Consider the following 12,870-nt stretch of genomic DNA (forward strand, 5'->3'; position numbering starts at 1 on the left):
ATATTATGACATTTTTCACATTAAAAAATAATATTATTTTTATTACCTGAGTCTCCACACCCTGCTCCAGTAGGCGCTTAGCTTGATTTTCCACTTCAAGTCGAGCTCTTGCAACAAAAAGTAGATCATTTTCTATCACTTCTATTCCAGAAAGGTCTATTCCTTGAGAAAGATAATCTATTTAAAAAAATACACACATTTAAATATTTCAATACTGAATAAATATAAAGGTATCAAAACATCATGTCTAACTTCTGCAAAATCTTGAAAACTTGCTGTTGAACACTATTCCCTTTCAAAATCTGTATTTTAAGAAATAGAATTACCCAAACATTCCCTACCTAATGAGAACTTTACTCTGGAGGAAAATATTTCAAACATTATAGATTTGATAAAGCAAGAAATGAATTATGATTATTAGAAATTCAAAGTAATGTCAACAGGTTACCAAAAAACTGTGCCAAATTACTATAAATAAATATCCTGATGAACTTTGAAATTTCTCAAGTTGCATGACAGGGAATGGCTACCCACTCCAGTTTTTTGCCTGGAGAATTCCTTGGACAGAGGTGGGCTACAGTCCATGGGGTCACAAAGAGTTGGACACAACTGGACAACTAACACTTTTCACTTTCATTCTAAGTTTAATAAATTTTAACAAAAAAGTAACAAGTAAAAGTTTTAAAATGCATAAAGTGTGCTAAAATGCCAAATTTTGAAATATGAGACCACTACTCACACTTAACAATTAAACCTTAATAAGTGTGGAATAGAAAGCCAGAACTACCTTTCTAGCCACTTAATACTAATACCTGTTGAATCATTTTATGTACCAAGAATATATGTGAGAAAATGAAAGCGATCTCTTGGATTTAACATATTTATCCTCTCTTTAGTAAGAAAATGATAAGACTAGTAATTTTAGCAGAAAAGAAATGATATTACTCAACTCCATGTTTACTTAAATTGAGAAAATCTAATTTAATAGACTAAAGAAAAAGAGATTCAACTGAATGACCTGACATAGGTATCAAAAGATGAATAAGACTTTTATTTAATATAGTTTGGAGGTCCTATCCATAGCAATCAGAGAAGAAAAATAAAAGGAATCCAAATTGGAAAGGAAGAAGTAAAAATGTCACTGTCTGCCAATGACATGATACTATACATAGAAACCCTAAAGATGCTACCAGAAAACTATAAGAGGTTATCAATGATTTGGTAAAGTTTCAGGATACAAAATTAACATACAAAAATCTGTATTAACCAATGATGAACTATCAAAAGAGGAAATAAGGAAACAATCCCATTTACCACGGTACCAAAAAGAATAAAATACCTAGGAATAAATCTACCTAAGGACGCAAAAGATCTAAACTCCAAAAGCTGTAAGATGTTGGTAAAATAAATTGAAGACAATACAAACAAATGGAAAGATATACCATATCCTTAAATTGGAAAAATCAATACTGTTAAAAAAACTATACTACCCAAGGCAATCTACAGGTTCAACGCAATCTCTATGAAATCACCAATGGCATTTTTCACAGAACTAAAACAAAAAAGTTTTTATTTTGTATGGAAACACAGAAAACCCTGAATACCAAACAATCTTAAGAAAGAAGAATGGAGCTGGAAGAATCATCCTCTCTGACTTCAGACTATACTACAAGGTCATAGTAACTGAAACAGTTTATGTATGCATGCCTGCTCATTCGTGTTTGATGCTTGCAACCCCATGGACTGTAGCCCACCAGGCTCCCCTATCCATGGAATTGTCCAGGCAATAATACTGGAGGCGGTTGCTATTTCCTTATCTAGGGGATCTTCCCAACCTAGGGAGCAAACCCTTGTCTCTTGTGTCACCTGCATTGGCAGGAGAACTCTTGACCATTGAGCCACCTGGGAGTCCAGTATAGTACTGGTATAAAACAGACACATAGACCAGTAGAACAGGATAGGTAGCCCAGAAATAAAACCACGCACTTATGGTCAATTACCCTACAACAAGAAAGAAAAATGTGCAATGGAGAAAAGATAGTCCCTTCAATAAGTGATGCTGGGGAAACTGGACAGTTACATGTAAAAGAATGAAATCAGAACATTCGCTAACATATTTGAAAATAAACTAAAAATGGCTTAAAGACCTAAATGCAAGACATGACAACGTAAAACTTCTAGGAGAGGACACAAGGAAGATGTTCTTTGATATAAATCATAGCAATAGTTTCCTAGATCAGTCTCCCAAGGCAAAATAAATAGAAGCAAAAACAAACAAAAGGGATCTAATCAAAGTTACAAGCTTTGTCCAGAAAAGGGACCATCAATAAATGAAAAGACAACCTACAGACCAGGAGAAAATATTTGGAAACAATAACCAACAAGGTATTAATATCCAGCATACATAAACAGCTCAAATAAATCAGTACTGTAAAAACATGCAAACCAATCAAAAAATCGACAGAATACCTAAATTGATGTTTTTCTAAAGAAGACATACAGATGGCCAACAAGCACATGAAAAGATTCTTCAACATCACTAATTATTAGAGAAATGGAAATCAAAACACAATGAGGTACTTTCTGCTGATTAGTCATTCTTACTCATCTTGCTCCACTTCCATTTATGGAATCTATGGCTTCCATAGTGACCAGTATTATCTCCTTCCAGAAAGCCTCCTCTGCAACACAAATCCCCTCTAAGAGTTCAAAATTCTTACTGCTTCTTCTTTTATTAGCATCCTCCTCTGTTTAAAAGAAAACAAACGAAGAGAAATTATAGTTTGCTAAATAACTCAGCTATGCATTCCTGAAAGATGATGCTGTCTAAGTGCTGCACTCAATATGCCAGAAAATTGGAAAATTCAGCTGTGGCCACAGGACTGGAAAAGGTCAGTTTTCATTCCAATTCCAAAGAAAGGCAATGCCGAAGAATGCTCAAACTACCACACAATTGCACTTATCTCACACGCTAGCAAAGTAATGCTCAAAATTCTCCAAGCCAGGCTTCAGCAATACATGAACCATGAACTTCCAGATGTTCAAGCTGGTTTTAGAAAAGGCAGAGGAACCAGAGATCAAATTGCCAACATCCGCTCGATCATGGAAAAAGCAAGAGAGTTCCAGAAAAATATCTATTTCTGCTTTATTGACTATGCCAAAGCCTTTGACTGTGTGGATCACAATAAACTGGGGAAAATTCTGAAAGAGATGGGAATACCAGACCACCTGACCTGCCTCTTGAGAAACCTGTATGCAGGTAAGGAAGCAACAGATAGAACTGGACATGGAACAACAGACTGGTTCCAAATAGGAAAAGGAGTACGCCAAGGCTGTATACTGTCACCCTGCTTATTTAACTTCTATGCAGAGTACATCATGAGAAACGCTGGGCTGGAAGAAGCACAAGCTAGAAGCAAGATTGCCGGGAGAAATATCAATAACCTCAGATATGCGGATGACACCACCCTTATGGCAGAAAGTGAAGAGGAACTAAAGAGCCTCTTGATGAAGGTGAAAGAGGAGAGTGAAAAAGTTGGCTTCAAGCTAAACATTCAGAAAATGAAGATCATGGCATCTGGTCCCATCACTTCACGGGAAATAGACGGGAAACAGTGGAAACAGTGGAAACAGTGTCAGACTTTATCTTTCTCGGCTCCAAAATCACTGTAGATGGTGATTGCAGCCATGAAATTAAAAGACGCTTACTCCTTGCAAGGAAAGTTAGGACCAACCTAGATAGCATATTCAAAAGCAGAGACATTACTTTGCCAACAAAGGTCCATTTAGTCCAGGCTATGGTTTTTCCAGTGGTCGTGTATGGATGTGAGAGTTGGACTGTGAAGAAAGCTGAGCGCCAAAGAATTGATGCATTTGAAGGGTGGTGTTAGAGAATACTCTTGTGAGTCCCTTGGACTGCAAGGAGATCCAACCAGTCCATTCTAAAGGAGATTAGCCCTGGGTGTTCTTTGGAAGAAATGATGCTAAAGCTGAAACTGCAGTACCTTGGCCACCTCATGCGAAGAGCTGACTCATTGGAGAAGACTCTGATGCTGGGAGGAATTGGGAGCAGGAGGAAAAGGGGACAACAGAGGATGAGATGGCTGGATGGCATCACCGACTCGATGGACGTGAGTTTGACTGAACTCCGGGAGATGGTGATGGACAGGGAGGCCTGGTGTGCTGCGATTCACGGGGTCACAGAGAGTCGGACACAACTGAGCAACTGAACTGAACTGATACGTTTACTTTTCTTAATAATGTTAGCACTCCATTATTTATTTGGGATAAAAGAGATGAGGGAAGAGTACACATGTGAGGTTTGGATTGTGCTGGAAGCTGAAAGCAATAAAGGAAGCTAAATTTTCATGTTTCAAAGTGCGAAGTCAAAGAAGATAAAAATTAAGAAGTGGAAATACAGGCAGGTGATTCAGAGCTATAGAGGTAAATACCAAAAAATCAGCAAAAATGCTGAAAATGGAGGCCTCCAGGGAAAAGTAAAAGGGCAGAAACAAGACAAGTGATTGCTATTTTTAATGATAAATTTTGTAGAACTATTTGAGCATATTACACATGCATAACTTTCATAACAAATAAAACATGGGAAGAGTACATGGTAAGTCAAGAAAAATAGAACTTTAAAAAAGATGGCTAGTTAATAAAAAATTTGTATCCTCTAATTAATGATTTTTTTCTAAAATAAGTAACATTTTAAAAAGAAGGAAAAGTGAATAATTTAGACAGAAAGATATTTTCTACTATGTTAACTGCAACAATAAATATATACATGCATATATGTACACATGCATGTATATATGTGTGTATATATACACGTGTGTGCGTGTATATATACATATAAAGAGAAACATTGTAAATGAGATAAAATCACTCTGGAAATCAACCTGGATAACCTAATAAGATTCCATATGAATACCCCATTGCTAAAATATACCATTACTAAGTTCATTCCACATAACTCAGAGAAATTCTTAGATTTGTACATTGGAAGACATGTACAAGAATGTTTGTAACAGCACTATAAAAAACAAAAAAAATTATATATAACTGAAATGGAAATAATGTATATATACTGACATAAGGTGTATAACTGAAATCAACTGGAGAACAAACAAAAACATTCCTTCAAATTACTACTACAGAAGAGTAAAACCAATGACAAGTATACACGTCAATGTGTCTCTCAATAACATAATATTAAGGAAGAAGAAAACATTTTAGAAGAATACACACAGCCAGAGGTAATTTATAGTAAAACATGTATGAATAAACAATATACTATATACACATACAAACAACATTTAGAAAAGTTACAGAGATAGGCAATACAACATGCTTATAATATTCTAAAACAAACTTGTTAGGTAGTATTTGTATTTTGTACCTGTTAAGTGTTTTTTGCATTTTTGCATTTTTCTATTGAATATTAAAATACATGAGCCAATGGCACAGATTACAGTACAATAAACAAGAACTTACAAGAGTTATAACTGTATTTCATGTGTTCAAACAGAAAAGACTAAACACATTAGTAAAAACACGGTAATAAAGTAAGGCACAAATTGAACTTCTAGAGATTAAGTTCAAATTCTAAAAGGGATTAATGGCATATGAGACACTGCAAGAAAAACAGAATATACTGTCTCATGAAGAAGAGTTTGATGCCAGAATACTTAACTGATAACTGAATAAAGGGTTTCCTTTTCCTTTAAAATTATCGTGCTCTTGAAAGAATTTTTGAAAAGCAGCAAACTATTTCAAAAGGGGTAATTATATAACCCTAGAACACAGAGGTCACAACTGCCAAGTGGATTATTGGAATATACATGAATATGTCTGAGAAATTTATGAATCCTCAAATTCTCAAGCAGCATTAAAATAGCATATTTCCTCCCCCCTGGATATTTATGTAAAAAAGAGCAGAAAAAGCAAAAATTGACATACAGGGACTGGGCAGCTGGCTACACTGATGAAAGTGACTCCCTCCTACACACCAACTTTGCAAAGAGCACAACGCAGATAAGTGCCTCAGAGAAATTTCAAGCAACCTTCAGATGTTCCTAAAATACTTAAAATCTTGTTTGTGTTTAAAATAAAAGGTCTACTATATTCCTTTAAATTCTTACCCTACTTTTTAAACCACCCACAAGTTACTGTGTTCCTGTTTTTATCTGTGATTATATTTATTTATAATGTCTTCTTTATTAACAATGTTATAAACATTCACCCATAATATGATAATACTTATAAATATCAGCTCTTGACGACTGCCCAATATTTCAAACAAACGATCAAAAATTACTTAATCATCTGCCTAAATGCAATAATTATTATAATAGTTCATAGTTCAGTTGCTCAGTCATGTCCAACTCTTTGCGACCCCATGAATCGCAGCACGCCAGGCCTCCCTGTCCATCACCATTTCCCAAAGTTCAATATCTATAATTATTTCCTTGAGAAACGAAAAAGAATTAATGGATCAAAGTAACAATTCTAAGCCTGTTGATAAAAATTATCAAAATACTTTTCAAAATGACTCTACTACTCCAAACATTCTCCCAATAATCTATGGGAGTTACTTAATCATGGATGGCACTGGATATTACCACTGTATTGAGTATTTCATATGCTGCTAGAAGGTTCTTATTGATGGTCTGACATGAATTTCTAAATGATAAGGCCGAGTAACTTTTACTATCTGTATTTTCTTTGGGGAATCTCTATGTAATTTTTACTCCCTATCTTTTTATATTACATCACTGTGTATTAATTATATAATAATATTCACTGTTTGCCTATCATATTTGCTATAAATATGTTCCCAGCCTGTTGGCAACATGTTAATTTATTTATTTATATATTACTTCCTAACATCATTTCCAGAACACAGTCATTCAATTATATTATCTAAAAAGCTCTGCATTAGATTTTTTTACAGAGCCCTGATTATTTAGAAATTTCAGATTAAAGCCTGTCTTTTACAAAAGCAAATAGCAACATATAAAGCTATGATTTATAAAGAGTTATCCAGCACACTGATGAATAATACTTTGGAGAGGAAAGCTGTCATTGTAGACTCCATCCAACAAAAAGTTTATCTTCAAATTAAAATAAAGAGTATTGTAAGATCAGGGCTTATTACAACAACTACATTTTAACTTGTTCTGCTAAAAACACAGTTCCTAGAGAATACTGAGCTCAATAACAAACTTAAATTAAGACAGAACAAACAACCATCACAAAACACTGAACAATATGGATGCTGCAGGGTTACAATATTGATAAAATTAACTTGTCCAATCAATAATGAGATCTACTGTCCAATTACTGAAGGTATCATCACCACCATCATAATAAAAATAACATCATCATCTTCATCACAGAATACTAGTTTTTTACTTGTTACAAATGGCTAAGTCCAAGATAGGGTTGTTTTAAAAGTCCCTCACTCCTCAATAAGAAAAAAACTTTCACTAAAGAAATCTTAGAAAAGACATAAAGAGGAAAAAGTCAAAAACTCCAACTAAACTTCAACAATGCCATCTACATACACATACTGATTTTCACTGATTTGTTTATATTTGACATATTTTAATCATATTTAAGTTTACATCATGAATCTGATGACAAAACAGGTCTACAAGAAAAATTGTTTTCAAGAAAAATGTTTAATACATACACAATGATTTCAATAATGTGTGATATAATTGAAAACATAATTATATCAAAATATGAAATATCTGAACATATGAAAATATAATTGAAATTATAAAGCAAAATTTTTCTCAGGTAATGTGGCATTTGCATAAAAGTAAAACTGACAGAACAGACAACAAAATAACACGGGTTTAAAAGGCACAAGATTTTAACATATAATAACCAAAATACAACTAAACAGATCGGAAAATTTACTTTTAAAAAGTTATCTCACAATATACAACACCAATCATAGACAAGAAATTTTAATAATTTAAAATATCTGCTTCTACTATAGGGGAAAGTACTGAACCAAACAAATTATAAGAGAAACTTCACAAATACTAACATATACATTTTCTAACTTTTTCTAATATAAAAATAAAATCAGAAAAAGAATACAAATAATTTGCAATCAACACATAAAGGTAAAAACATATAAGAAGTCATAGTTATCTACGGGCAAATAATTGAAGGATATCTAAAAACAAGTTCATGGAAGAAAAAATTCAGGATGAGGTCAATGTCTGAAAATTATTAAACCTTTCTAATAATCTCTGAAATGTATTCTTTTGTAAAATTGAATATTATAATACATAATCATTGGAGTACATTTAAAATCTATAAAATATAAAGTATAAATAAAATATACTTTAAGTAAAGTCAATTCTATTCAAGGAAACAGATTTTTTCCTTTCAAAGGCAGAGTATCATAGAAAGAAGGCTAATTAGGAATGAGAATATCTAAATTTTATTCTACCCAATCTTATGACCTGAGGAAACAATCACTTAACCTTTTTGAGATTCCAAAATTAAAGAATAAAGAACCTGTGTTACAATCTCACAGGACTATACAGATCAAATGAGATAATATGCATTAGGAATGTTTTGTAAACCACCAAAAACATGTAAATATTGGTAATATTATTTTCATAAATGGGGTCTTAGTTACTAATCTCTTTTTTTCTTTTTAAAATGAAGGGGAAAAGGCTTTGAGAAACATAATCTAAAGTTTGGTATTACCCCCCCCACCACCACCAAAAAAAAAGCCACCAAAACACATAAATGTGAAATTTACATGTTTCTAACCGATCCTCAATGAATACTACTGCTTGAACTATGCACAAAATAAGCCTCACACTTAAGTAAACCCCTTTGGGTGAAATCTTTATACTTTAAGTCCAAAGCACTTCTCAGGGTACGCTGATCTTTCCTGTTCTTCAAAGCTTCAGGAAAATTTATTATCAAATGCCTTATTTCTGTTCTGGCTCTCACTTTAGGGTGGAGGAAAACCTTACTATTAAATGGGGATTGGTTTTTCCCTTCCAAAGTCTTACCCCTTTCTTCAGCTAGCATCAAAAAATTGCTCAGGGCCTAAACATATAAATAAGACAGTGTATTATCTTTCCTTTGGACAGTCTTTTTTTTTTTTTTTTTCCCTTTTCCCTTCCCCTGACTTTCTAACCATGTGCTCTTGATATGGTATTGGGATTTTAAAACAAGGATTTACAGAAAACTGACCTTTTTTTCCCTTCCAGAAAGGTATTTCAGGTGTTATATTTACTGCCTACCTTCCAGTCAGTATCTAACCAGAGGTAAGAGTAAATACCTCTCCCTCAACAACTGAGATGCACTAGATTAAATCAACGAGGAATAGAAAAATGATCACTATATACCAAGGGAATCTAGTAACATCAACAGAGCATTCCACCCAATAAAAACAAAATATACATTCTGTTCAACTACACATGGAACATTAATCAAAACAAAGCACGTCCTAGGTCACAAAACAAACATTTTAAATTTAAAAGAAATGAAATCATACACTCAATTGATCATAATAGAATCAAACTAAGAATCAGTAATAGAAAAATACCTATAAATTTCCCAAACGTTTTGAAATCAAAACACACTTCCAAATAATCAAGGGACCCCAAAGGCTCTCAGAGGAAATTTTCTTTAAATATTTAACTACATGCAAATGGAAAATCAACACTGAAATCTCTGGGATTCAACTAAAGTGGAGTTGGAAAAAATTTAATATTAAAGGTATTCTTAGAAAAAGATTTAGTATTAGGGGAAAAAAATCTCAACAATGGAAACAAAATGAAAACAGGAGTAGCAATACTAGTATCAGACAAAACAAACTTTAAAACAAAGGCTATAAAGACAGACAAGGAAGGGTACTATAGACTGATAAAGGGATCAACACAAGAAAAGGACACAGTACACTTCTTGGCATATATACACCCAATACAGAGCACCTAAATTTATAAGGCAAATACTAACAGACATAAAGGGTAAGACCAACAATAATACAATAACAGCAGGACACTAACACTCCACTGACATCAATGGACAGACAGACAGAAAATCAATAAGGCAACAGAGGTTCTAAATGACACAGACATGTTGTATTTCATTGATATGTCCAGGACAAAACATCCAAAAACCAAAGGAGAATATACATTCTTCTTAAGGATGTATAAAACATTCTTTAGGATAGATCACACACATGGTCACAAAGCAAGCCTCAACAAATTTAAAAGGATAGAAATTATTTCAACCAACTTTTCTGATCACAAAGGTATGAAATTAGAAATCAACCACGGGGGGGAGAGGGGGGGTGGCGGGGGGACTGAAGAAAGAACAAACACACAGAGACTAAACAACATACTACTAAGAAACAAAGGGTCAATGACAAAATCAAAGAATAAACCAGAAAATACCTTAAAAAAATGAAAATGAAAACACAACTTTACAAAATCTATGGGATGCATTGAAAGTAATTCTAAGAGGGAAGTTCACAGTGATACAAGCCTTCCTCAAGAAACAAGAAAAATGACAAATAACCATCACTTCAGAGAATTAGAAAACAAAGTCCAAACTCAGCAGAAGGAAGGAAATAATAAAGAGCAGAGAGAAATAAATTTTGAAAAAAGCAGAAATGATCAATAAAATCAAGAGCTGTTTTTTTAAAAATAAGCAAAATTGACAAATCTCTAGCTAGACTCACCAAGAGAGAACCCAAATAAACAAAATAAGAAATGAAAGAGGAGAAAAATCAACTAATACCACAGATATATAAAATACCATAAGAGAATACTATGAACAGTTACATGCCAATAAACTGAACAACCTAGAAGAAAGGAAAAGGTTCTAGAAACATATGGTCTGCCAACAGTGGGTCACAAAGAAAACAGATAATGTGAACAGACCAATCACTAAAAGTGAAACAGAATCTGTGAACAAACTCCCTGCAAACAAAAGTCTAGGACTGGATGCCTTCATTGGAGAATTCTATGAAACATATAAATAAGAACTTGTAACTATCTTTCTCAAAACTATTCCAAAAAATTAAGTCACTGAGGTCACCATCATCCTGATAAAAAAGCCAAAGACACTATTAAAAAAAATAAAATTATAGGCCAGTATCTTTGATGAATAGAGATGCAAAACTCAATAAAATATTAGCAAACTGAATCCAACAATACATAAAAAGGATCACACAACATAATCATATTGTATTTATTCCAGGGTCACAAGAATGGCTCAACTATGCAAATCAGTCAATGTGATACACAACAATAACAAAAAAAGAGACCAAAACCACATGATTATCTCAATAGATACAGGAAAAGCATTTCACAAAAATCAGCATCCATTCATGACAAAATGCTAACCAAAGTGGAAAGAGAGAGGCCATATCTCAACACAATAAAGACCATTTATGACAAACCCACAGCCAATATAAAAAGCTGAAGTCTTCCTGCTAAACTCACAAATAATACAAAGATGTCTCACTGCTACTATTCAACACAGTATTGGAAGTCCTAGCCACAGCAATCAGAGAAGAAAAAACAAAACAAAAAAGGAATTCAAATTGAAAAGGAAGAAGTAAAACTGTCACTGTTGGCAGATGACATAATCATGTATACAGAGGATCCTAGAATCTTCACACAAAAACTAGTAGAACTGATGAATGAATCATTGAGGTTGCAAAATACGAGATTAAAATACAGCATCTAGTACACTTCTACGCACTAAAAATGAAATATCAGAAAGTGAAAGTTAAAACACGCATGCATATAAAATTGTGGGGAAAAAAAAAAAAAACAAGGAAAAAATTTCAACAAGGAAGTGGAAGACCCATACTGTAAAAACTATAAAGCATTGATAAAGGAAACTGAAGATGATTCAAAGCTCACACTCTTGGATTGCAACAATACTGTCAAAAGGGACATACAACCCAAGGCAATCTACAGATTTAATGTAATCCATACCAAGACAGGACATATTTTTTATAGAACTAGAACAAATAATCCTAACATTTATATGGAACCACAGAATACCCAGACTTACCAAAGCAATCCTAAGAAAAAACAACAAAGGGAGGCATAAGCCTTCAAGACTTTAGATTATACTATAAAGCTACAGTAACCAAACAGTATGGTACTGGTACAAAAACAGACACAATAGATCAATGGACTAGAATAGAGAGTGAAGAGGTAAACCAATACAACCACAGTTAATTAATCTGTGACAAAGGCAGCAAGAATATAAAATGGAGAAAAGAGTCTCTTCAACAAGTGTGTTAGCAATGCTAGACAGCTACATGTAAAGCAATGAGCTTAGAACATTCCCTCATACAATATACAAAAATAAACCCAAAATGTTTTAAAGGCATAAATGTTAGGCATAACACTACAAAACTTCTAGAAGGGAACATAAAATATACGCAAGACATTCTTTGACATAAATCACAGCAATATTTTCTTACATCTGTCCCCGAAGGCAAAGGAAATAAATGCAAAAATAAACAAAGAGGATTTAATCAAACTTAAAAGCTGTTGTACAGCAAAGGGCAAACTCTAGAAGAAGGTAAGGAAAGGGAAGCCTGGTATGCTGTAGTCCATGGGATTGCAAAGAGTCTGACATGACTGGGCGACTGAACAACAACAACAACGATAAAAGCAAAGGAAACAAAGTAAAAAGACAACCTACAGACTGGGAGAAAAATATCTGCAAATAATGCAACTGAAACAGGATTAATATTTAAAATATACAAACAGCTCACACAACTCAATATCAGGAAAAAAAAAAAAACTATACTATCCAATCAAAAAATGGGTAGAAGACCTAGAGGAATGTTTCTCT

At 33.5% G+C, this 12,870-nt stretch overlaps 1 protein-coding gene across 2 annotated transcripts in view; it reads right to left on the minus strand.

The window, feature by feature from the left end:
* COG5 (component of oligomeric golgi complex 5) overlaps positions 1-12,870 on the minus strand; it is a 279,231-nt gene that overhangs the window by 157,020 nt on the left and 109,341 nt on the right. For both annotated transcript variants that reach the window (XM_069587900.1, XM_069587901.1), the window contains exon 7: positions 47-177. In XM_069587900.1, coding sequence (XP_069444001.1) covers positions 47-177 — 131 coding nt within the window. The remainder of the gene's footprint in view (positions 1-46; positions 178-12,870) is intronic.

This window comes from Ovis canadensis, chromosome 4 (genome assembly GCF_042477335.2).
Source record: "Ovis canadensis isolate MfBH-ARS-UI-01 breed Bighorn chromosome 4, ARS-UI_OviCan_v2, whole genome shotgun sequence".
Classification (NCBI taxonomy): Eukaryota; Metazoa; Chordata; class Mammalia; order Artiodactyla; family Bovidae; genus Ovis; species Ovis canadensis.